The following is a 27,841-nucleotide window of genomic DNA, read 5'->3' on the forward strand; positions in this document are numbered from 1 at the left end:
AAATAAGCAAGCAAAAGGTCTTGTACTACTAGACGTCGCCAGAGCATTCGACAGAGTTGGCATGAGGGATTGATATACAAAATATGATTTTTGTAGATGTGTAGAATATTCCTTGAAATTATGCGAATTATTGAGGAACTATCTGATAGATCACGCTTTCGCACGTGATGAATGCTCAATCATAAGATATCTGGAAGTAGGAGCAGGAGTACCACAGAGGGATCAGTACTATTTATATCCATGAAGTACCAAAGAATCCAAGAATCATGCTTGTATTATACGCAGATGATACCGGAATAGCAGTCCGGTATCGCAATAATATTCTATATATATATTATAGAAGTTATATAACGAAGCTGCTGATGAAATAAACGACTAGTGTATCAAGTGGGAAATTAAACTTAACGGACAAAAAATCAAGCAATATAATATTGCAAAAGGGAGCACTGAGAGTTATTACCAACTTAGAAATTTATGGAGAAGAAGGAGAATGGAAAAACGAAGTAAAGTATCTAGGGATCACACTAGACAAAGGACTTGACTTGGAAGAACCACATAAAACTAGCGATTGACAAAACCAAAGCAGCAATGAACCGCCAACCTACTAATAGATACAAGGAGTCATCTACCGAAATAGATAAAATTGAAAATAATCAAAGCCGTTGCTAGACCACAACTGACATATGGATCAGGTGCTTATGGGGTTCGTGACAAAGAGCCATTTCCAAAGAATTCAGGCAACAGAAAACAAGCTGCTACGATGTGCAATTGATGCACCTTGGTTTGTCAGGAATAAGTAACCCCACACCTTGTTCGCCAGAATGGGGTCCGTGTTGGCTATTATCAAATCACCCTTTAAAACATGGTTTCACTGTCGAAGATTTCCTCCTGCTATTAAAAAAAAATTAAGACTGTATGCTGCTTATTCTGTTCACTGACGAAGCCGGATTCAAGAGAGATATTCTAGTAAATGGCAGAGTAGGAAATGCACACTGGCCAGCTCGGTCTCCTGATTTGAGTATCATACATTTTTTATGGGGATATTTGGAGGAATACACTTGTGCTCAACTCCAATTCAAAATATTTCAGCGTTTTTTGTTACGGAGCGATTGTCAATGCCAAACCGTATCAGAAAATGCATGGAAGTTAATGGTGGGAATTTTGAACATTGACTGTGAATTCATTTTATGTAGTTCCTGATATAATAGTGGTTGTGTTGTATTATTAATTTTGTTCTTTACTCAGTTAAAATTATTGATAAGAATTATGTTCGAATTAAATTTTTTATTTTCTTCTGTATTATTTATTATAGATCAAATCATTTTTTCAAATACCTACTACTAGATGTGGTAGAAGATAATATGACGTTATTGCTTACTATTGTCTTACAGACGCTCATTGTATTTTTCGTAATACTTGTAATTACGAATGAATTGTGTAACACTTTCAACGAAGGGTACTCAGGGGGGGCACCCCTGAGGTCTGAGGTGAGCGCCCCCGAGCAGTAGGTAAAGATGTTGGATGCGGAAGATCCGAAAATTCTAGAGATGGCTGAAAACAACGAAAAAGCTCCAGAATAGCTGTTTTTACCGCTGTTTTTCCTCTTTTGGCCTGGTTTATTCCTTTTTTTGTCCCCCCTATTTCTTACTATTCGCTCTTTCCTTCACCTTTTTCTCTTTCTATTTTTTTCTGGGGGGGGGAAGCCCGCCCCCCCTCCTTTGAAGATACTTTCTTGTACAAAACTTACTGAGTATATTTCTTTTATTGAAATTTCAAATGGATTACTCATTCAAAAATTAGGCATTTCCTTATAAGAAGCCTCTATATTATCTCCGCCACTGATGGGAATACGTCATTTTCCATCACTGGTAGATTCAGTTTATCCAAAAACTATCATGTACTGAATTTCATTCGAATCCAACAAATTTTGGCAAAGCCATTGCAAATTTGCTGAATTTTGGAGGACTTGTTCAAGTGTCTAGCGCACGTAGGGTGCATTTTAGGATAAAAAGTTGATAAAAACTCTATTTTGAACTCTATGATATTTTGTAAAAAATTCATCGATTCGAATTATAAACAAAATTTTTCTGTATTCGTATGAAATTTTTCCGAACGGTGCTTTATGCTTATAATAACGGGTGAAAGAGGCTTAAGAAATCAAAAACATCGAAGATAACAAACTATCATGTTCAACAGCTGTAGCCTCTGTTTCTCACTTCGTATTTCTCAATACAAAATGTTTTAATACCAGCATCAAAAATGCTTCCAAAAATTATAATAGTTTTAAATTCGATATTTTTATTGAAATTGGCCAGTGCATCAATCACACAACAATATTTCGATTACGATGTACTGAATAAGAATTTATTCGAAAGTTTGAAATTGCATCCCAAACTAAATGGTAATTGATGATTAGACTCATCGTATTCTGTATTATTCTTTATTTTTTCCAACAGTTGAAGGTTATATAACCGAAAAAGAAAATAAGTTCATAGACAAGTATGTGAATGACTATTTCGAACTAACTGCTAATTCGTTAGAAAACAAACGAAAAAAGAGGCCCAAGAGAGGTTTGAGCATATCAACATCTTACCCAAGCGATGAATTCGGTGAGTGAAATATACGTTATTTTCCAAATTATTTAATATATTCAAACGATATTTCATTATTTATACAATTCTTAGCTCAGTTTATGTTCAAAAATACTTACAATATGTGAGTGTTTCAAATAATTTATATATTTAATTGTTTTTTTCCAATTAGGTATAATAGTGTTCACACACAAAAAATGTGATGATATCAGTAAATTCTCAAAAAATTTTAAGATTGTTCCGAGTATATAAAAGCTACCCACCACTCAGTTTGGCTTCAACTCCAAATAGATCTTTGAAAATATAGGAGCAGTTATGTTGATTTAGGTATTTCGATAGTTCTCCAACATCCATATGTGTACCCCTGGAACTATTATTTTGAAAGCCAATCTCCTCGAATTTATTGAACTTCAGAAAATCCTCCTCCCCGTTGAACTCTTCGGTAACTTTACAGAAAATCCTTTTCCAAGGCATGGATCTGATTAGTTGCCACCAATCATTACAATCGCTTGTTTTACCTTCGACGCAAATTATACCAGGCTTTCCAGGCAAACAGAAACCGTTTAAATTGAAGTTACTCGCTTGATTCAGAATTTCTTTGCGTTTGAATTTGCTATAAATATGGTGGGAATATATCCACAGTCGTCTTGGCGGTTCCTCTATTTTATTATCCGATTCTTTAACTTCAATGGAAAGTTCTACATACTTTGAAGCGTTTTCTTGAAGCCAACAAATGGCAGAAAAAATGCAGGGTTCTCCCCTTTCCAAACTCTCCATATACTCCTTTATATCTTTATTAAGTTGACCGCTCTGCGTTCTGTTCAATTTTTCGTTCCTTACGAAGATTGAAGGGGCTACTTCTGGATATTCGTGAGATAGATCTATTAGCAATTGAAATTTTGAGGAATCGATATCTAAATTGATGGTTAAATCTATCTCGGAGGGTAAGAGATCACTCGACTTATCTATGAAGCTTCTTATTTCGAATAAGGTTATGGGATCTTCCACCTTGATTTCTCCAGGGTTATAGAACATGGACTGGAGGGTCTCCAATTCCGAGAGCTGGATTTCAAGGTTGCTCATTAATTTTTCTGTGTCCATTTCGATTTATTCCTGCAAAAAAATGAAAATCTAATTCAAATCGAATTAGCATAAAATGAAATTATCGAGAGTCAACACAATATCATTTTTTTCAGGTACCTATATATTCAGCGGAATAAAATACTTGGATGATATACCGTCCCACAACGCAAGTAAATTCGAGTATTTCCAGCAATCTAACAAATGGTTTTTTGTTACTATAGAACAAGCAGTAATTGGAAATGTGAAGCTGCCTTTTACGAATCTTCTAATATTCAGAATCCAGGTAGGAGTACACAATACATGCATTTGAGTCGAACGATATCTAAAAGTCATGTGTGGGACTCATCAAAGACTTCGATCATTTTTTTCAAATACGCATCTATAGCGAGCTCTCCACGACAAGATTGCTATTATATTATTATGCTTAGAGTTTTGAATTTCTCATAGCATTTCGTAATTTTCTGTCGAATATATGAAACCTTTTCGTGAGAAAATCGTCCAAAAATCTTTCAATAATTCACAGAGCTTAATGAATCGTTACTAAACATCAGTCAGAAATATTCGTCAGAATATTACGATTGATGCATGTTGAGATACTAAGTTGGCCGAGATGGCTTCTATTTTTTCTTGAAACAAGTGAGCTTCTGTCAAATGATAGAATTCTTCTGTTTTGATTATCACCATATGAGAACTTTATTTGGATTTTTTCTGAAAAAACTTTCACATCCTTCCTGTATCTCGTGAACTCATTATTATTCCCAGTTTCTGGATTTTCCACACTTTTGGGATCACCCTAGATGTTAATCAATATTTACTCGGCAATAAGATATTTTTTTCGATTTTGTATATTCCACAATTCAGATTTTGTGGTATTGAAGAACTATTGGATTGATGTGGCCGATAAATGGTGAAAATTCATAATTGACCTTGAAACAGATTATACATTTCCACAAAATGAGTTTTTAAACCACGACATTTGTTTCGCTATCACAATGGCATCTTCAGGTAGGTGAAGATAAACTTTATTTACCTAGTACCTAGGTTACCTTCAATCAGCTGAAGATGCTATTGTGATAGCGAAACACACAATTCGTGGTTCACAATCTCATTTTATGAAAATCGTATAATTTGTTTCAAGTTTCATTGAAGAATTAACATAAGGAGGAATACTTTGCAAAATGAAAATTTCCTATGCCAAAAGTTAGCTCTGTATACAGGGTGTTCCTAAATTGAACGTACAAACGAAAAGGGCAGATTCCTTAAGTGAGTTTAAGAAAAAAAAGTCCCATAAACATAGGGTCGCAAACGTTTCGTTTTCGAGATACAGAGTTGAAGTTTGAATTTTTTTCAAGTTTTTTTCTCATAGTATCTACACTTCACAAGATATTCAACTGAAATTTGGCATAGATATTACATTTTAGAGTTCTCACCACGTGACATGGCAATTTCGATAGAAGATCTACAGGGTGATATTTTTTCTGGAACACTGCCACCTGTTCTTCTGCGGAACTTTTTTTTGGTGAGCAACTGTTAATTTGAAAAAATGTAAAAAGAAGCTTTGTTCTTATACTAAACTTTTCGGTCTCTTGTAGTTTTGTCGTATCTACCAACGATTTCGAGAAAAAAAATTTTGAACGATTCTCTCGAAATTCTCGTAATTATGATAGGAAGGCCAGTTTGTAATCTGTAAATCTTCTATCGAAATTGCCATGTCACGTGGTGAGAACTCTAAAATGTAATATCTATGCCAAATTTCCGTTGAATATCTTGTGAATTGTGGATACTATGAGAAAAAAACTTGAAAAAAATTCAAACTTCAACACTCTGTATCTCGAAAACGAAACGTTTGCGACCCCATGTTTATGGGACTTTTTTTTCTTAAACTCACTTAAGGAATCTCCTCTTTTCGTTTGTACGTTCAATTTAGGAACACCCTGTATAGACGAAAGAGACAGATTGAGGAATAACCTTGTTAATTACATATTCAGAAGTGTACAGGGTGAGTTTTTGACTCGTACAAATATTTTAACAGTAGATTCTCGAGATCAAAAGAAACACTTTTTTCCTTTACCATTTTTTCCTTATCATCTCGGTTTAAAAGATACAGGCTGTTGAAAAACCATAAAAAATGTAATTTTTAGTTCTCTCATGAAAGGTTTAATCGAATGAAATTTCGGAATATAGTTTTTCATTTATTTGAAAAATCTTTTTCGAGCACCAGATATCACCCACGTCTTCCAGTTTTTTCATTATGACCATTATGACCTCTTGAAACTAATTGGACTATCTAATGAATATTTGACCGTTTGGTAAAATAAATGTATTGTCCATATTTTCTCGTATAACGCGCCGTTTCCGAGTAATTCGATGTTCAAAAATAAAAAAAGATCTGTTATTTGAAAAATTGGGTACATTGGCTGAATACAACTCTGTTTAGAAGATCCACAGATGTTCACATAGAAAGAAGTGTTTCTTTTGACCTCAAGAATCTACTTTTAAAATATTTGTGCGAGTCAAAGACTCACAGGAGGAAATTTTCTTTGTATTTCGAAGGGAATTTTACCGGTATAACGTAAAAAATATTATTGTGATCTTGTTTCCAAACCGCAGAAACAAAAACCTTCAATAAGGCCTGCCGCAGACATGCAACTTCTCAGTTTCGCGATAACTATCCCGAAACTGAAAAGTTGCAACAGTTTGATTGCAAGCGGTTCAAGGGCACACACATACGCAATCGCTTAGTTTGTGTCGAGGCTGAAACTATTCGATCGCAAAACTTTTCAGTTGCAAAACTCAAAATTGTATGCCTACGGCAGGCCTAAAAGTCATCATCGAAGTTTTTCTTCGAGAAGCTTCTGACTATTTGTCATCGTCATGAATCTGTGAGACCAGATCCAAACGGTACCGACTACTGAATATAACTGTGTTCTTCCACATACGTTGAAATTTTGCATTAAGGAAATTTTGTGTATTTTAACTCAATACAGTAGGTATCTCTTGCCACGAGAGTATTGGAAAAAATTCCTGGGATCAGGAATAGTTTGAGCCTATTACTCTTTTCTTTCAGAACAACACATACTCCCGGGTTCCTCAGTGGAAAATACATAAGGCGGAAGAATTTTCCATTCACTCAGCGAGGAATGCGACGTATATTATACTCAAGGCTTCTGATCAATATTACTCAGGTGTATGGGAATTCGATGGCTTGGAGTTGGTTCAGGTGCAGAATATGGAGATGGAAAAAGTTACCGATGTCGGTATTTGGTAAGCAAATTCAATTGAAATGTTGCAAATGCCTTAAATGGGTCAAATTCCAAATTTTCTACTTGAAGCCTCACATTTTTTGTAGTGAGAAGCGATAAAATAAATTAATATTTGCAAAGTCAAGTTTTTTGTTTGGTTCCTTTTCTAGGGAAACCGAGACTGAAATGCATATGGCGATATCAGGAATCGGATTTCGCAATCAAACAATGAATCTCAACGAGACGAAGAACTATAACACAACTTTCCTATACAAGTGGAATAAATACTATTTCAATCTTATTCAAGTCATCGATGAATTGTCATCCAGAGTACTGACATTCTCTGTCGAGGGCAATTATTATCTCCTCTTGAGCATTAAGAACGAGAAAAACGGTAGTATCTCAACTGTATATCCTGAGTTTCTTCATTCCTAGCTTAAATTTTTCAGGAGAATATTCGGAGATATATCGCTACAATCTTGCAAATGGCCTGTATGAAATTCATCAACGCTTACCAACGTATAATTGCAGAGACGTGAAATTTTTCTACACGAAAAATGTCGATGGATACGACAGTTACCTTCTGATGGCCAATTATGTTTCTGGTGAGATGAATAATAATTGATAGAAGTTATAATTTAGCATGTCTCTATTGATCCCTGTTTCAACCCTCTTGAAGGAAATTTTATTTCTGCATTTTATTGTTGTTTCACTAATGAATTACTTCACATATTAGTAAATTATTATCATCTTCTACACCTTCCTTACGTTTCATATCTATTCACGACTTCCATGAGATACTTTAATAAATAAATATGCGACACTTTGAGTGGTTCCACGTATTGAAGCTTAATTTAGGTTCTTTCCATGCTGTTGAATTGGGCTAAAACGGATATCTGAAGCACTGAATATTTCATACGAACGCGTTCATCGTATAGTTCACGTCAATTTGGTCATGAGAAAAATTGCTGCAAAATGAATCCCCAAATATTTCAATGTTGACCAAAAGCGTGCAAGGGTAGAAGCATCGCGTTCGATCTGTGCTCGATTTCAAAACGATGTAGACTTCTCAAACCGAATTGTTACTATGGATGAGACTTTTGGGTACATTTCTACGATCCAGAAACAAAGCAACAATCGATGGAATGGCGATACTCTCGTTCTCCAAGACCTAAGAAGTTTCGTATCCACAAATCTGCTGGAATTGTTCTTGCTTCAGTTTTTTGGGATTGCCATGGAGTCATAATGATTGATTTTTTGGATAAGGGTAGAACAATAACCGGAAGATTACTATTCGACATTACTGACCACTCTACGGGAAAAAATTGAAGACGTGGAAAGCTATCCAAAGGTGTTTTGCTCTTGCAGGACAACGCCCCTGCACACCAATCTCATATTGCCATGCAAAAAATTCGTGATTTAGGATTTGAATTACTAGAAAACCCCCCTTATTCGCCAGATTTGGCTCCATCCGACTATCATCTCTTTCCTCAACTGAAAAAAAGTTTAAAAAGTCGTAAATTTTCTTCCAACGAGGAGGTAGTGAAAGCTGTGGAGGTCTGGTTTGAAGAGCAAGAAGAAACATTTTTTTTTGAAAGGTCTAGAGACGTTGCAGGTTCGCTGTAATAAATGTATCCAATTAAGAGGAGAATATGTTGAATAATAAGATATTTTGACATTGAAATTTTGTTTGGTTCTACAGTAGGCTAAGAATTTTTCAATATATCCTCGTAATATATCTCCTAAATTCTTAACTTTTGCATATTTCTGAGTGGATAAGTGCACCTCAGTTTCCTTTTAGACACGATTTAAATTTCAGGTGAAGACCTAGATGAGATTCCACCAATTGTTTACAAGTACGTGGATGGTTACTTCCTTCCATTCCAGAATCTATATATAGAGAATATTGTAGACTTTCAGACGCTTTACGTGAGTAAATGCTTTGGTTCGATTAGTTGTTTCTAGTGGCAAAGCAAAAGCAAGGTACAGCCACAACTGCCGACGCAGAAGGATCGAAGGTTACATCAAAAAGTTTGCGTGGTAACCTTCTCAAAACATTCGACAATCCTGTTTATTTTTGTTGATTCTGTTAAAGTTGAATATTCAAAACGTCTCATGGTCTCATTCAGCTGTAAAACTGTAACTTTTTTTTTACATCTTCAGTATCCCAAAAACGAAGTGTTATTACTGCTTGCCAGAACCGAATTCCAAGGCTTGAAGACCTATCAGTACGATGGATGGATATTTCAAGAGACACCACACGACATCAATAGCGATCTTAATGAACCCAAGATCACCAACGCAAAATTCGGCATCATAGAAAATAATAAGACCGTCTTAGGTAATTTTTGTTCTACGATACCTACGAGTATTACAGACAATAATCCGAACATATATCCTCAGTTCTAGGAATCGCCAAGCAGAATGGTCAGAATATCCTTGACATATACGAAATCGATTTTGTTTACGAGAATGAAATATTTGATTTCCGAAACGAAACCATCAAATGGTGCGAAGCAAGCGCGAAAAAATTGACTCAAGTACTGAGGCAGAAAAGGCAAATAAAATCTGGAGAAAACCAGGTGAGTAACAAATTTTCGAGGTATTTCTGAAATGAGAATATCAAAAAAGTTTTCACTACAAGTTTGTAAGAAGAAAGGACGTAGGTATAATTATAGTGACGTCAACGACTGCAACATAAAGTAAGTCATGGGTCTGTTCTGTGGACTGCAACGCCAACCAGGCAATAGAAGGAATTTCTTATCCAAAGTTGGCAGAGCCCCACTACTAAAAGATTTAGCAGCTGATCAGAAATTCCGAGGGAAAAAAACAAAACAGGAATGAACTTTCTATTTTTGATGGTTTGGAGGCTCATAGTTACTTATATAAAAGTGTATTTAATGAATGTTTATTCATTGGAAGAAAGTTTAACCCATGAGCTCGAAAGGTCAGTAGGTTTGTTTCTTTGAATGACTAAACATTTATAACTCACCTATTGTTTAGGTACAAAATCTTATTCCATTTTGACGTCTAAAAATTACATTATTCAACCCAGAGCAACAAGGGTAAGACAATTTCCTAAATGGTATGCACCACACTGTCGGTATTGATCAGAGGTAACATGACCGACGTTTGTTACATCTAAAAGGTCTGTCTTATATTAAAACCTACTTTTCCAAAAAGATAATGCACGATCACATCTAGCCAGAGCAATAAATGAAAATTTATTGCGAGATCCTCTTTACTCCGCCAGAAAAACAGAAGATCAAAAAAATAAATTTTAATGAGAAGGCTGAGTTGTAATAATAATGCAGGCCAAGAGGTGAAAGCTAAATTGTCTAAGTTTGGTCACAATGAGATCAATATATTATATATGAGTGGAGCAGTAGTATTATGAGTAATATGAACAAAGTTGGTCTTGAAGAGTGCAAAATTCATCAAGGAATACAACATTCATAGAGACGGACTGCTTACAAGTACAAGCACGATTAGAATGTCCATCAGAAAAATAGGAGATATAATTGATGATTATGAGAGATACAAAATGAGAGTATTAAATGAGAGCAACTACTAATCGTTGGCTTCGAGAAGAGTAAAAGGCTTGAGAACTAATCTGTATATCGAGCAAGATTAATGAAAATGTGAATATATCTATGAAAATACAGATAATGAGTAGATCATACCAATTGAGAGAGTACACGATTACCGGAGCAGACCTTCCAGGGTGGAACCAGGACGAGAAAATATCCGTCAACCAGTGTTAAGCTGACTACTGAACGTAGAACCATAAAAGAGAAATTCGCATCCGTGCTAAGGAAAACTCTGAGAGTTCTGATAGTTCCATAGTGGGGCTGCTGCTTCTGTCAATCAGCTGTTTTCGAAGTACTATAGAATTTGCGTATAGTAATCGGTTGATATTTGGAACTATTCAGGAGCGTAGATAAGAGCATGGTCGGAGGGGGCATCGCTCAATTTTCAGCGCCCCCTACTATCCTTTACCCAAAGTACACGTCTTAGAACTTATGGAAAAAAAATTCGTACGAGTTGCCTGGTTTGTGATATCCCAAGAGGAAACGACGATCTTATTAGGATTATACCGTGATATATTTCTGAGTGCATTAGATACAGTGAAGGTCTAATACGTTATTGATTTTTCCTTTTTTTTCAACAGTTTGATTTTTCTCAAAATTTGATCGATTACTCTGTAAATAATAAATATATATAATTATATAATAAAATATAACAAGTGATGGTTTCCGCTTCTGACGTGTTTGCACGCCAGCCAAAAACTTCCTCCAACGCAGAGGAAGGAAATAGGATAAAGGGTGCACAACGGGTTGAAACTGAGGTTCCCAAGTAAAATACAGAAGGCAATCTTACCTCTGGACTCGGTAACGGAGTGCTGTGCGGTTGGATCTGGCTTCTGACGGCTAGTCGTCACTCGGCACACTTGTCTCCTACATATTATGGCGCGAAAAAAAAAAGACAGAACTGTATCTCACGGCAGATAGCAAAAAAAAATTACTAATAAACGATTTAACAAAGTATTCGAACCAGGCGAATGAATGCGAATTATACGAACTAGGCGAACTATGCGAATTATAAGAAGTAGGCTAACTGCGAATTAATTGACCTGCGGGGGGACATCTGATTTTATAACGGCCGGGGGGTGCGGAAACTGAATGTGCCTCAGATGTCAAAAATCGGTAAAATTCCCGTCGATGAAGATCTGTTTATCGGTACCGACAGAAAAAACTCGGTTAACTCTCAATTCAGGAGGTTTTTCACGGTCCGACATCGTTTTTCAGAACTGAAAACGGAATGAAAAACGGTGCGGAATGTTTACAGTTCCGAACGATGTCGGAATCCTGAATTGAAAACCGAAAATCCCCTCAAGAATTAAAATTAAATAAAAATTATTCACAACAAAAGAATTTTTCTAAAACAGGGTGCCTTTTTTTGTACAAAGAAATGAAACCTCGTTACAACTCACTTAACCTTAAGACACATGTATACAAAAAAATTGTTGTGATTAATTTAATAATACTGGTGAAACAAGAAGAATGGCAAAGGAGTGATGAATTCTAAATAGAATTAATTTTACAGACCAGAGACATAACAAATGATGAGTTGGTGGAGAAGATTCAAAGAGCCACTTCACTTTTGGAGGATCTAGAACAACAAACCGCCAATTCTCTGCAATACGACGGACCACACATAGTACAGAATTTAGAAGCAGATGAAATCATCATGACTGATCCACAAGTACGTTTCCTATCAAGTCAAACTATTAACGATGCGAACATCAACGAGCTCCTCGACAATTTGATCTATGTGAATGAAGATGAAGGGTGGCCGAACGGTATAGTCCTGGAAAGGGCACAAATTGATTCTCAGATACATCCCGATTTCATAAACGGAAAGAACATAGAAGATGTGATAAGCTTGGATGATAATCTATCGATTAAAAACTTGATCGTCGTAGGGGAGACAACTTTTTCCCAACCTGTGATCACGGAAACTCTGAACAACATACCTTTCGACGAAGAACATATACTCATGAGGGATTCCGACCAGATCATCCCCAACCTAGACGTAGAGGACGTCCGAGTCGATAACCTGAACGTTGTAGGCTTGAATGGCGGGCGAGAAGAAAATGAGGACATTGAACCGATTAGCAAGATCTCTAAGCTCAAAGCAGAGCGGATGACGGTTGGAGGCCTGATGAACGATGTAAGCATAGGAACGCTGGATAAATATGCGCTTAGAACATCCGGCGATCAAGTCCTAACTGGAAAGTACTTCTTTGAGGAGTTGCTGGCCCAAAATATCGAGGGCCAGATTTTGAACAGCAAGAGGCTGGAAGACTTGGTACGCGTAGATTCTGGAAACTACAAATTGGATACAAACGTTGAGTTCACAAAGACCCTAACGGTAAATGAATTGTTCGTAAAAGCACTGCTGGATTCGATACCGGTAGCCAAGGACAAATTGCTAGTCCTCCTCAAAGACACCGTTGATACCCAATATGTTAGGGGGGAGAAATTGATGAATAACGTCGAGCTTTTGAGTCCCATAAAACTGCAGGGGAATATAAAGGGCAACGATGTGAACAAATTCAACCCTATAGTGCATATTGATGGACCCTTCATCTACGAGGGAGATTTTGCGATTGGAGGTAACACGACGATAGAGAAACTCTTGGTGGCTAAAGACATCAGGAGTGTGGATGGCAACCGCTCTGTGAAGGTGAGTTTTTCTGTGAAGACAGTACCAAGATTAACTTGTTGCGCAGTAAATTTCTTTTTGTATTACATCGTCCGTTTTTACTCGTTAGTTATTATTCATTTGGCAGAGTTTTGTGAAGGTGCAAAGAAATAATTAGTATCTATTATTCCGATATTTACGATGGTCTAATTCTCAGGCTCTGGCCTGGCATGAAAAGTGTGTCATAATAACACAGTAGTAACATTATTTCGAAGATCTTTGGTAGCGAAGAAGTTCTGATCTGATCTTGCATTAACCTACTGATCAAACTTCAGTTTCATTATACCATTCAATGCAGTCGAAGTTCTATTTAAAGATGTTCAATATGATTTCAGAGAGTTCTTTCTCATGGCATCCCATTGCAAGAGAAGGAAATAGACATCAATTTGAACTTCAACCAGCAACTGATCGTAGACGAAGTGTACATCGATAAGATCAATGGAGTAGACCCAAATACCTGGGTAGTCACCGGAACCCAAGAGCCTCAGATAATAAAAGGTACAAAAGTGTTTGTGAACGACGTCAACGTGACAGGAAATACTGATTTCTTCAAGATAAACGACATATTGGTTTCGGACTTGGACAATAGAATACTTAGAAAAACCGGCGATCAAGTAATCACTGGTAAACACACCATCGTAAATGTGGTAGCCAACAGGTAAGGAAGTGTCGCAGTTATGTTTAGAATGTTGGTACACTATATTTTCACCATTTGGTTGCCCATTCCATATTTCTTTCCAGTACCCAGTCGTTGATGTCGTCGATCTGCCATGTTTTTCTTAAATCTCCGTTTCTTTGTTTATTGTTAATCCTGTGGTGTTTTGCCAGCTAGTCATGGCAAAATGCCTCTCTGCTGCCTCAATGATTTGATACATTTTTGATGTTTTGGCCGTTGTTTCTGCTACGTACGTTAGTGAGGGTTAGATTCATCATCTCGTCGCTCGGAAAATTCTCTGACCAAGTATATCCAATCGGCGCATCTTTTCAGTTACGAGATGATAAAAAAACAGCATCGAGAAAACATTCACTATGATGCTTAGTAAAAAGTAAGATTGGGAAAGGGAACCCACCCATATCTTCGAAAGAAACACCACTAAATGGTATACAGATGGTTACACGAAAGGACTTGCGAAGGTGTATTAGAGGCTGGCGGCAGATGACAGCTATAGGCCGCTGTCTAAGCGCCTTTCAGGTAGAAATATGTTCAATGGCGATATACGACAATCAGGCTGCGATCGAAGCATTGAGCTCCAATATCATCGACACTAAGATGGTATGGAATTGCCGAAGGGTCTGTTAAGTCTTGGTTTCCGGTCACTCGGTAATGAAGAGCCCAACACACTAGTCCTGAAAGGGCCGAAACTAAATATTTATTGGCCAGCAACCCTTCTGTATAATTTGGAAATACCTACAAGAAAATTTCAGGAGAAGGAAAAAACCGAAGGGAAAGCACTTCTTTGGGAGATCTATGGAGTATCTGGATCTTGGCAAGAATATGCTACATCTCCTTATTGGATTTCTTAAAGGGCATTGTAGGCTCAGGAAGCTCCTTATCAGCATGGCTCTTCCCGAAGGTCTTCCAAAAACTGACGAGTGCAGATTCTATGGGAAGGAGAAAGAAACTCCAGAACAACTTGTAGGAACGAGAAAGTAATCTCCTGGGAGCCATCCGAGACCTCTGGATATGGATGGCGAGCTGTAGACGACACATCGGTGAAAACAGCTCTGATGGGGGCACAAAAAGTCTTAAGGTCTCTCCCTGAAAAGCTACGTCTTCAAACGCCTTCTCTTCTCAGAGGTTTAGTGAGGAATATCCTATTGTTGAGTTGTGGGACTGTTCTTGTTGCTTTATAAGCTTGCCTTCTTACCTCTGCTTTTATGTCACCTCAACTCGAAATCTCTATACCTACTTAAGCAACTGAACCTCATGTTTCGTTCTATGATCTTTCCATTGACCATTCATTTACATCCTAGAGGTGTATGGTCATCCCCATCGTTTCACCGATTCTGTTGAACACGTAAGAAGTCTCTGTAAGTTATCTTCATTCTCTGCCATCAGACTGGCCGAGCCTTATCCCAGCTTCCAAAATAGAATCAAAAGTTTTTAATGAAATGGCGGCCACCAGATTCTGCGCCTTTTCATTGAAAATCTTTGATTCGGTTTTGGAAGCTGACTTATTGTAGCTCAGCTCTGCTCAACTTCGCTTTCGGTTGCCATTCAGCCTTAGTTAGAAATGATAGAATATGATTTTTGTTCCGTTTTCTCCCATTTTACAGCCGTTCTATCTAGAAACGTTACTCATTTACTTATTCATAATGACGTTGAACAATAAGAAATTCACCCTTTTTCCATAATTATGGGTTCTGTAAGCTCGTAGACCACCAATTTCGAATAATGGCTGTCCGTGAAAACGTTTCGCAAAACATTTTAAAATATCCTGAAAGTATGATTAACAAATTTTTTTCATCTTCGAATTTTACCCAAGGATTTCAGGAAATACAACAACAATCGGCAACAACACTTGGAAGAATATTTTAACGACCGATTCCGATCAAGTTATCTTCGGCACAACATTCATCAACGCCGATGTTGAAGCCGACTCTACCATAGCGGAACTGGCAAACATTAATGGTACAATCAACGGCTACAATTTCACCGAAGTAGCACGGGATACAGTCACCATCAACTCCGAAAAACGCATCACCGGCCACAAAACTTTCAAGAACCTGACCGCGACGGATCTCAATGTCGCCAACATGGATTTGACGCAAAAGCGCAAATTTACCGTGAATGAAGACACAAGATTGGAGAAAGCATCGGTAGAAAATTTGCATTTCATGAAGAAATGCAACCAAAAGGAGGCGAATGAATTAGATGTGAAGCTGAATGAAGATAACCAACAGACCATTTCGGAATTGAGTGACTTTGAAGAACTGGTAGTTTTGGGAAACGTTTTTATAGAATCTAACTACTTGGGCGAAATGGATCTGGAAAGATTCGACAGGGAAACCATTAAAATTGATGAAGAGCACGTTTTTGGCACTGTAGTTTTCAGTAAGTTATATCTAAGAGTCGCTTGCCACTATGCTAAATTCAGTACTGGATTCAGCACTGAATGTTGGAAGAATATTCACAAAGATATGCAAGCGCAGTTGACATTAAATTTCAGTACTGAATTTAGTATAATGGCTAGTAGACCTAACGCTTACTGAATGAATTTGGCTGCAGTACCTATTCAATCGAGATACCTGAATTGATCTATCGCAAATAAGATTCTTTTATGTACAGGGTGGATGCATTTTTTTGATGTTTTAGTACCGAAACTACAAAATGCGTTACTGTACCTGTATATGACAAGTAGATACTACTTCTGATAACTTTAAATAATCTTTTAACTTTAAACATCATATGTTCATATCAACTATTATTGATGCCAAGATTGAAATACGGAGTCACACTTAAGCTCACAGGAAATTGAACGGAAACGATCAAAGATTATAGAATACAAAGATAGGAAACGCCCTCATATCTTCAGTACTAAAAACCATAGTCGGTCCATAAACCATAGTCGGTTTTTAGTACTGAAGTCGGTTTGGTCAGTGAAAACACATTTGACAATGAGATGGCGCTGAAAACGTACTGCCAATACAGAAAAACTCTTGAATAACAGTTTTCTGTTTTATAATGGAAGGGCGCGAAATTTGGATTCTATTCCTTGTATTCAATTTCACTATCGACTTGAAATACGCTGTTGGATGTGCTATATTTTTAATTGTAATTTATAAAAAATTTACAAAAATTTCAAATTATGGACAACGTCTAGAACTTCGTTACTTACAGAGATATACAAGACCTGTATATGTTAGCCTGTCAGTATAGTTTCTTTATGATTTTTCATGGTATGATCTCTTTATAACTCACTATAAAAATTTATTAATGAATGAAAAAAACACTCATAGCAGGTTTCATGAAATTTTGACTTTGCAAACAACAATTTGACAGTCAATCGATTCGAAAATCGAAATCAATACCAACCTTTACATTTCTGTATATTATATTGAAGGAGTAGCAATTGAGAATCTTTGAATGGACGTAAGTCTAGAAAACTTTATTTCGAAAAATCCATTTCATTTGATCCACAGTTCTTCACCATGCAATAATTTACGGACGGTATTGGTTTTCACCAAGAAATTAGACGAAAAAATGATAAATCAATAATCAGCAACTAGAGCCAGATAAACAAAAGGCGGTACGATAATCAAAATATTCAAACCTCTTTGATCAGAATGTCCATCTGAAATCTTAGAAATTTTCAATGTTTCTGCAAATGGCCCTCGAATTAATATTTTAAGCAGTCTTAGGATCTTAGAAACACATTTGAAACATAGATGGCGCTCACATCTCTTTAGTCGCTTCGTATCCCATCTTTCTACCATATAATCTTTGGAAACGATATTTTCATGATTTTATATTTGAAGTTTTGTGAGGTGTTTGTTGATATGAAAGAGTTTCATCTTTATGATTGTCATATACCTAAGCTGTATGTTTGAAAGAAAACTACTTTGATGCTCAGAGGAAAATAAAATCATTTTTCATTATGTGAAAAAAATATTCCTAAAGTTCTCAAAGGTGAGGTGGGCCTTTCCCTCTCTCCCCTTGGAACCACGTGTATGTCGTGTATCTCGATATGGATGAGAAGATGAAACAGAAACTTTGATGCAAATATCATTTGCGAAAGATCAAACATGGGAGATTGTTTCTTACTATCGCAAATTTTTCTCCTCGAGGAAATCACGGAAAGATGCATTAATTATAATTTGTAATTACATTTTTTTTTGACTAGATAATACTTTGATTTCGGACAGCCCGATTGAACTGCACGGCGATATAGAAAAGGTGGATCTGGATAATTTAGTGTCGACTTCTGAAGATCTACTTAGTATCATGGACCGAAAGATATTCCTGAACAACCTGAAAGTATATGGGACTGCTTTTCTGGCTGGAACTGTAAACAACTTCGACATGATTGGAATGTGCACTTTTTCCGATGTTAGCAATGGCGAGAAAGAGTTAGATTTGATTGGTAAGTTTCATATTGAATTTTTTCTCCGTTCAGCAGTGTAGGATACTGAATCAAACTTTTGGCAAAACCAACCTTTATTATAGTTTCGAAGATATAGCTCTTCTATAAAGTGACAAACTTGATTCTCTAGGTAATGCTGTTTTTGTAAAGGGGCCCCAAGTTTATAATATTATGAATGAGACCGTCAAAACTATACATGAAAATGCATGGTTGAAGAATAAGGAAGTCAACATTGACCAAGAAATGTCCTTCAAAAAAATAACATTCCGAAAAAGCGTCACAGTGAAGGTGAGTTAGCCATTTAAAATTTCGAGTGAATCCCTGAAAATGTGTCAAACTCACACTGCGTAAATGATTGTTGTACATATTGAATGTATGTGATAGGTACTGCATTTACCGAAAGCATGACGTGATCAGGCGAACGGCGGATCAGTCACGCCAACTATATCCAACGGGAATTCACACAAAACGGAGTAATTTCTTACAGTTTGTGATGCCAACACTATGCTACGTTGCCGACGCACCGCCAATTTATTTCATGTTACATACTGACATTTTAATCTTATATGGATGGGACTACTGTTATGAATCAGAATAAGTGAGATTTCTATATACAGAGTGTTTCACGAATGATTGTACAGGCTCTCAGTTTAAGAGATACAGGATATTCTAAGTATTTTAGCGAAAAATTTCAATCAGCACGATTGAGCATGAAAATTTTCAAGAAATAAGTATAGGATGATGACCAATATTCACTCATGACTTGTGGGTAACGCAAGTAGGTACGAACTGAGAAAATTATATTTTTCATTCCCCATCTTGTGAAACACCTTGTATATCAAATTTTCAGGAAGCGAAATTTTTCTCAGAATTTAAAAGAGTTAAAAAATACCACCTAAGTTCAGAATAAAGCTTCTTAATATTTCCTAGTGGTAGAGATCGGCTGAATATTTCAACAGTTGAGCATGTAGTGCGCTTTTCTGTGACGAATGACTAATACTTCCACGCATTTATAGATTTCAATGAAATAAAAATTTGACACAAAAGTGAGAAGGGCAAACGTTTAGACCTTTAAGTTTTTGGAAATATGTATCTTCAGCCCTAAAACTAAATTTGTCAATAGTAAACAATCATTTAGATTTCCGTCTGTCACCATTCTTAACTTCTGGTACAATATGGTACTTGTGTAACCTTTTGTGTTTTATTCAGTTTCGATAAAGGGATGAAACCCATATCAACGAAATTTCAATGAAAACTGTGGAACCTACAATTCAGTGTTTAATTTCTTTTATTGGTATTGAAATAATGTTTCACCAAGAGATGAGGCAGGAATCAATTTCGATTTTTAGGGTACCGTCGACGATGTGAATTTGGAGGTCCTAGAAAAAGAATATTTCAGCAAGAGCAAAGATCAAGCCATCACAGGGGGTCTGTACTTTTCGAACAATGTAATCTTCGCTAAGAACCTCGTCTGTCCTGAGGTGGCCATGAATGGGGAAGTGAACGGAGTGAAGATTCAAGAACTACCAAGAACTGTTTTGCTCCAAGATATGGATCAACTGTTCGAGGATATTGCCTACTTCGAGAGTATAATCGTTGACGGTCAGTTAAATATTGAAATTTTTACTCATTATTAGTTTCACGAACTTGAAAGCACCTGTATAACAGAAAATACCTATACTTTAGTGAGCACATATTCATTCACTTTCATCGATAGCAATTATCAAGCATAATAATAATATAATATCCTGGACCTATCCGGTACTGTATATATTTTCAGTACGAAAAGTTAGTTTAACGCCGATAAAAGGATTTATAAAAACGCCATCTATGACTAAATCATCCTTAGTTACAAAATGTCAATCCATTTCGGGCACAAAAAATTTGGGTTGCCATTTATAAATCTCAAGTGTTCTCCACGCCTCGTAGAGGATGAAACAGTTGTACACATGTAAAGTTGCATAATATAAAAAAAAGATCTGTTCTAGCATTTTTCAACAAAAAATTAATAAATATAATTATTTTTGCACTTTTTATATTATATACATACGATTTGATTTAAAAGTACATGAAATACCTAACTACCTGAAATTTGAGTAGTACGTTTACTAGGAGTTCAATTTATTGTTATCAGAAATTTTTTGGTTGGAAAAATTATTTTTCTTTCAATTTATTCATCGTGAGATTATTTTTCGTGTCGTTGAAATTGGTATCGATTTTTTGGTGTTTTTTATGAGAATGTGTTAGATGAAGAATATTGAATACAGATAGGAGGATGTCACAACCGAAATTCTGAAATCGTGCCGTAGTGAAATTGTGAATTCGTTTGGCTTAACGTACAGCAATCTACAATCTTGGGGAATATTATTGTTATTATCTTTTCCTACCATTCTCAAATTCTATAATGGATTGAATTGATGTGGCCAATACTCGATGAAAATCTATAATCGAACTTGAAACAGATTATACACAAAACTGAGTGCATAACAACATGAAGAATGATAATTCAACGTCAAATGATATGTGAATTCACAACAGAATTATATGATTTTCACTAACACGAGTTATCAAACCTGGATACGTGTTTCGCTATCACAATAGCATCTTCAGGTGGGTGAAGGTGAACTGAAATATTTCGTACCGAAACAAAAATATATAAACAAGCATTTGACCCTACTCCTTAGAATCTGGAGGAGGTAATGATAGTTTCCGGAACATTCGGAGCAATTTAAGACAGAAGCAAAATAACGCTAACATAAAATAAACAAACAAAAAAATACATAAAAATTGAATGTTGAAAAAATCAGAAAAATAAAAAACTAAATATAATCTAAGGGAAGATGATAGTTTTCGATAACATCGAGGAATGAAGATTAATTGAAAGTTAATAGAAAGTTTTCTATTCTATTTTCTAAACTTAAGACCGATCCTTCAGATTCTTGGGAGTAGAGTCAAATGCTTGTTTATATATTTTTTTCGGTACTAAATATTTCAATTTACCTTCACCCACCTCTGAATATGGTGTTGTGATAACGAAACACGTGTGGTGGTTTAAAACTCATTTCGTGAAAATCCTGTATGTTTCAACTTCAATGAATGAACATAAATATATTGAATATCATTGATTTGATCCTTTTAATTTTTCCCGTATCTAGATCTCCAGGGTGAATTCACTGTCAATAACCTCTCCCTGGAGACGGACCTGATGAGGTACGACAGCAAAAACGTTGTAACAGGGATCAAACGCCTGAATACACTAGAAGTTGGAAACTTGGAACTGAAGCAAAACACGACAGTTCAGGACGTCGACGTACTAGACTGGATACAGAACGCGATACTGAAGAAGGGCACGTTCATCGTCGAAAAACGGAAGATTCTGCAGGGCAACGTGCACTTCGATAGGCCCCTCGGCCTGCAGGGTTCATTGAATGGCGAAATGTTCACCAACGAGACTATCATGTTGAAATCGGTGGCGCAAAAGGTGACCGGAGTGAAGACTTTCGAGCTCCGGCCGAGGGAGATGATGAGATTCAGGAACGTGAAGTTAAGAGGTCTTCTAAATGATATGCAGATATCAGATTTGCTGGATGATCAGGTGAGTGACTGAGAATTGTGACCTTTAAAGGTTTTTTTTTTATTTGAACGAGGTTTCATTCTCGATCACATACTATGCGGAGAGATATATGTTTGCGTATTACGCACACATACACAAAAAATATGGTCCACATGACAGTCGATGGCTCAGTTAAAAAAAAATACAAGGAACTCATTTCTTGTAGGTGTATGAAATTTTTCGTGGTCCACATGTGCTATAATGGGCTATTGCAAGTCATCTGGTATTGAATAGTATCAATTATGGATTACTACCAATTTAACATGCGTTTAGAAGCCGTCCAACTTGATCAACTATAGCAAATTCCACCAATCTTGAACACGTTTTAGTTCTATTAATCTCTATTGAAATCATCCTTCGATTTCACCAAGGATATAGACCGAGATAAGACGTAACGCATATCCATCTCATTTCCACATTATATTCAGATGCGCACGATATTTGGGAGTTGCAGATAACTAAATCGAAATAACATATTGAAAAGATGTTAATACAAATTCTGATCTGTATAAATTTTATCTGAATGCTAAGGTAGAAAGCCATAATTGAGTGAATTTTCTTTAAATATAGGTACAACAATAGAGTATTAAAACTCAATGGTACAACTAAACATTTCGCTCAGTGTATCAAGTGTAAATCTATTTTGAAGTATAATCCTAAAAGTGGAACAGGCAAGTCTTAAGACACAAATGTTCTCATCTTCTAAAATTAATCCCGAAAAACAACTGACGTATGTAGGGAAATATAAAAAAACAACATTCTGGGAAACAAATTTTTTTACTTGATTCTTTGCTTTGAATTCTGCTGTATATTTCAAATTATTTAGATTTTGCAATAGTTGCAATGCTTACTAATACACTGAAACAAACTCATAATCTTGTGATTCACGCGTGAATTACGTGACACCTTTCGATTAAATTTCGTGAGTGAGCAAGACAAGATGTGTCCTGAGCAGACATGATGGGCCTTGGGATATCACTTACGTACCCATCTCTGATAGCAGTAGCTGAGAAGTTCTTCCAGTTGTTGTGAATGCCATCCAGTCCAGGTGCTGTGAAATCAAGCTTGTTCTTGTTCAGAATAGAATTCGGATATTATTTTAATAAGTTCTTCGTTCTGTTTTGATCACATGGCTCTTGGAACTTGTGAAGTGGAGGAATACCCGTGGTTTCCATTGGTCACTCAAATAAAGCTGTCCAAACTCTTCAGGTGATGGGAGTTTGGGTCGTAATAACTTTGGGGGGTGCGCGTTGTCTTCTATCAACTTTTTTCTTTTGAATAGCTTCTTCCTTGTCGCAGCAAGTGATCTTCTTTTATCGTAAGCGTTCTGCTTCAGTAGATGGATAATGTTGGGCAATATCTTGTTATGTAACATAAGTAGCTCCTCCATCATACCTTTGATCTTCTTACTCAGCTTCAGTTGTCCTTTCAAAATATCCATGATACATTGGTACCAGGATGATTGCTACCTCACAATTTTTATCGTCTTGTCTAGTTGATTTAATCTAAACGTATTATTTTTTATCCTCCGGTCTTGTTTTTTCGGGTGGGCATAAGATAGCAGCTCTCACTGCAGTCGCACCAACTTCTAGTGAACAGTCCCTACTTAAATGATCATCAATGATATCATTCATTACATCTAGGTCTTCAGCCTTGACTCTTGTTTTCTGTCGTGTGATTTTCAGGTTGGGGTCTCCTACCGCAGCTTGAAATGAATCTCTTCTGTTGACGACTGTATCTGATTTTTCTTACTTATTCCACTCTCGACTTATTCGTGTTCCTAACAAAATTTTCAATTCGGAGTGGGGCAACTGTCACATTTTCGGTGGTAAAACTTGTTCACTTTGCATTCCAGGCGCTGAAAGCTGAGTTCTAACTTCCTCTACCCTTTGATTGAGTGCTGCTGTTGGTTTGAACTCTCTCACCTGCTCTCCAGATTGTTCTTCAAGCCCATCTGGCCCTTGAAACTGCAATAAGATTCCCTTTTTTGAGTTAGCCTACTTAGTTTGGTAGATTTCACTGCGTCATGAGGTTGAGATCAGGATGAGTCTCGCAGCCTACGCATATATCCTGTTTTTTCCTGTTCGTGGATTCGACTACGGGATAATCTTGCGAGCGTTAATTCCCAATGCGACAAACAACTTGTTCTCATTTCACTTCGGTATCTTCGACAGAAGCTGTATCATTTTCTATAGCAAGCGTCCGCCTTCTCAGCTTTCGGCCGTTGGTGTCTCGCATGCAGTCACGTGCATCACCAACTCCAGACATACCCTGGTGATTCCGAGGCTGGTTTCGTTGATTGCGATCCATCATTAGATGGATATTCAAGTCCACTGAGCTGCCCAATTCACGTTGCAGTGTTCTTCCTTCAATTTTATTTGCTTTTCTTTGAGAAGCTGTTCTCAAAATGCAAAGGCAGCTCTGACTGTTAGCTGACACCCCGGAGCTATGGCTGGTTCTCGTAATTATCGAACCCACCTCCAAAGGATTTAGACCTTCAACAACTGAGTGGTAAACTCTGTATACGTGTCGTAGGTGAACATACCATTTGCACTGACTAGTGCTCCATTGTAACTAAAATGACAAACTCTAACGAGGGTAGAGATTGCTTCCACTTTCCATGACGTCTCACTGTACTGTACCACCCAATTCATAATGGGTATAATATTATGATATACCGTCTGTTCCGATATTCCTGAACAGTACTGTCAGTATTTCAGAAACAATGCCTATTGGCCCAGTCGTTCGAGTTCTCTTGTTATTCGATTGCGGGCCAGTAAAACTAGCAATATCGGAACAGGCCCATAATAATATCCCAGGCTTCTAAAGCACTCTGTAGATGGCTGTGATTATATATTTTTCAATTTTTCCAGAGTGGTAGTGGCGACATGGTCCTCAAATCCCCGGTGCATTTTTATAATGACATTTTTACGAAAAACATCGAACTAAAGAAACCCTTCAAAGGCGTCGAAATGGACATCTTCCTATCGGATTTGAACGATTTAGAAAAATCGGATCTGGTAGAGAAGTACGCGAAACTCCTAAACATGACAGTACGTCTCAACAGGAATTTAAGAGGTGAGTATTTGAAACCCTAGATGCCATTTGAACTGAACGTTTAAGAGGTATCTATAAAGACACTCATAACCGCTAATAATCCTTTTCGTTTTTCAGTTGAATCTTTCTATCTTCTGTCTTACAAAGATCTTCAGGAAATAGAAAACCCTCAGTACATCGTCAATTCTTGCTGCGACAATCCTACCTTAATCTACTTCGATTACGTAAATGATTCCTACGTTATGCGGTACTATTATTGGGACCAAGATCTCAATATTTTCCAGAAATCAGGTATGTCAGCAGCCGTACCAACAGAGATCAATGAAATATGTAACTTTCTTTTTTATAGTTAATTTAGCGGTGAACCTAGGGTACCCGCCGATAAAAACCATGACTTTCTCCTTAGACAGACAACAATTCTTGTACTTGGAATATCCGGCAGAGGAGCACAGACTAGGAGGTATGAATTTTGACGTTTTAAGACTTTAGATCTGTTGTGATTGAACTGGATTCGATATGTTTCTCAGTATTACAGCTCGACCAATTATGGAGGGTTAGTGCAGAATTTCTAAGACTTAAGGCCTAAGACAGGAACCAAACTAATCTCCAGATGGCGATCACGCCTTCTGTCTGACAATAGTTTGATTTAGTCAGATGTTGAGAAATAAAATCTTGGGAAGCTTATGCAAAAGTGAAAATATACAAAGTATACCTCTGAAGTGTTTAATAGAATACTTTTATAACCTAAAGAAAAAAAAAGAAATAAGTAGAATCGAGTTTACCTCTGAAGTGTTTAATAGAATACTTTCACAACCTAAAGAAAAAAAAGAAATAAGTAGAAACGAGTAATGGTTACATTACTTCAAACTAGTATATTATTCAACGAGCATATTATGATGGCTATTATTCACACAGATGGGGTTCACCAAGCTACACAAAGTAACGATTGATAAGTCATCTAAGTGAATAGTAGCCACTATATGCGAGTACTGCACTTCGAGACTGAGAAAAGATGATTTCTAAAATATCTCGTCACATTTTGCTATATAGCAATATCAGTGAATCTGTCTGTGGTTGTGGCCATGCAGTTTGATACATCAGTGAATAATGGCTCATAAATCACCAGTGATTAAGGAATACTTGATCGATAAACGGTGAATAATGGCTCATTAATCACGAATGATTCATGAATTATGAATGTTATAATGATCAAGGTAACAGGTTGATTAGGATCATTTTATGCATCAATCATGGATGAACTCTACTTTTATATTCGGAATAGTTGTCGATAATTTTTTTGCTTTCATTATCAAAACAGGCAGTATTGACACCAATCCAAAAGTTTGCAACATGAACACTGCAGAAAATTTTCGAAACTTTCCCAAACAATTTGATAAATTGTCCTAATGACCAAGCAGTTAGAGATTAGTGAATCGCCTTTAGCAAAACCATTGCTGAATCCTACTGTCTCAAGAGCACACTTTGTAGGCAGCTTTTTGAAACTGCAATGATTTTTAGGTCTATTTCGAGGCCAATTCTGGAAGGTGGAGAGCTTGAATCGTTTAATCGATTATGGCAGCATTGATTCTAATGGGATTTGTCAAATAACTCCAATACGTATTGATGAATCATACTGTATCTTAGTAATTTATGATAATGTTAAACCACCACATATCTTTTGTGAATTCAACCTTGGCCACATGCGTTTAACGCAATCCTTGCCTTCTGGGAAATACACCCATGTAAGTAGAACCTATAAATATGTTTCAAAGGTGAAATTGTAACACTATAAAACATGTGAATTTTCAGAGTGAATATATGTCTATAGATGGTATATCTTTCTTGATACTTCTGAATAATCATGAAGAAAATACTTCACAAGCAGGTGTAGAAATATGGTGTTTACACAAAGCACAATTTGGCATTCGTCAGGTTCTATATTTCTCAGATCCACCGCCAAAAAGTATTTCTACAATTACATACAAAGGTTACCACTATTTGAGCATTGTTTATAGGGGAGGAATACATCAAGGTCACATCGACATCTTACGGTGAGTGAATATCATTGTGTGATATGTTTTCTCGATGACCAACTGAATAAATATGTCTTTGTTGGATTAGAACACTAATTGACTTCCATAAAGATTAACATTTTGAAGGACATGAAAAATGAAATAGATTAAAACTGCTACCATGAAAACTTATCCAAACTATCTCATTTTCAAGGTACTCTAAATCATCTGGGAACTTTGAGCAATGGCAAAAAATTACCTCAATTAACCAGGTCAAGGCAGAGTTCAGTATCCTTCCAAGTGGAGAATTGTTCTTTTTTGTGCTTGGTCCTTCTAATGAGACCCTATCGATATACAAGTATGTTGGTGTATCAGGTTTCAAAGAAGAAATCACAATACCAAGTTCCAAGGATATACACGATTTCAAACACTTTACACTAGGCAGGAAGCATTTTGTTATGATTAGTACACAGGATAAATTGAAAATTTTGCAAGCTCAATTCAAGGGTAATACAGAAGAAAGTTTATGATGCAAACAGACTGGTTTGTTGGTTCAGTTGTTCCACATTTTATTGGCGTCTTATGTATATGTTGATTTTTATAGAAGATTTATATCATCTGTTGAATAAAATACACCAAATGGATTTTTTATTGTTTTGAGTCTGAAAATTGGTTTGATAATATTATCCTCCAGCCTCCAGGTCAAAAGGTTGGTATGAAGATAATTCTCCACTCAATATGAATGAGAATTTCAAAATATGATCAAGGTCTCAGTTAGCAAAATTGATCACTTACCTTCATTCCTACATTTTAGTGTAATTGCAGCAGATATAACTTAATAATATAGTAATCTGAGATCATGATTTTCTTTATAATTTGACGTTCTGTTTTG

General features: G+C 36.5%; 2 protein-coding genes across 3 annotated transcripts; one reads left to right on the forward strand and one right to left on the reverse strand.

Annotated features, from left to right (window-relative positions):
* The first annotated feature begins 2,173 nt into the window (after positions 1 to 2,173).
* On the forward strand, positions 2,174 to 27,593 carry LOC123309089. Its single transcript, XM_044891971.1, has 22 exons — positions 2,174 to 2,401; positions 2,457 to 2,609; positions 3,788 to 3,957; positions 6,742 to 6,938; positions 7,087 to 7,310; positions 7,366 to 7,521; positions 8,736 to 8,845; positions 9,080 to 9,257; positions 9,320 to 9,498; positions 12,023 to 13,165; positions 13,519 to 13,841; positions 15,670 to 16,238; positions 18,028 to 18,267; positions 18,398 to 18,555; positions 19,617 to 19,869; positions 21,423 to 21,862; positions 24,754 to 24,958; positions 25,055 to 25,228; positions 25,287 to 25,397; positions 26,456 to 26,679; positions 26,747 to 26,988; positions 27,164 to 27,593. The coding sequence occupies exons 1-22, from the start codon at positions 2,260 to 2,262 to the stop codon at positions 27,477 to 27,479; spliced, it is 5,907 nt and encodes a 1,968-aa protein (XP_044747906.1). The 5' UTR covers positions 2,174 to 2,259; the 3' UTR covers positions 27,480 to 27,593.
* LOC123309090 (RWD domain-containing protein 2A) lies at positions 2,779 to 27,841 on the reverse strand. Of its 2 annotated transcripts, none has more exons than XM_044891974.1 (2): positions 3,792 to 3,933; positions 2,779 to 3,704 (listed from the first exon to the last, which is right to left on the reverse strand). In XM_044891974.1, exon 2 carries the CDS (start codon positions 3,690 to 3,692, stop codon positions 2,847 to 2,849), a length of 846 nt encoding a protein of 281 aa, XP_044747909.1. In that variant the 5' UTR covers positions 3,693 to 3,704; positions 3,792 to 3,933; the 3' UTR covers positions 2,779 to 2,846. The 2 variants fall into 2 exon arrangements, with proteins under 2 accessions (XP_044747909.1, XP_044747908.1); XM_044891973.1 differs by lacking the exon at positions 3,792 to 3,933 and adding an exon at positions 27,745 to 27,841 and having other exon boundaries at positions 2,781 to 3,704.

Source organism: Coccinella septempunctata, chromosome 3 (genome assembly GCF_907165205.1).
Source record: "Coccinella septempunctata chromosome 3, icCocSept1.1, whole genome shotgun sequence".
NCBI lineage: Eukaryota > Metazoa > Arthropoda > Insecta > Coleoptera > Coccinellidae > Coccinella > Coccinella septempunctata.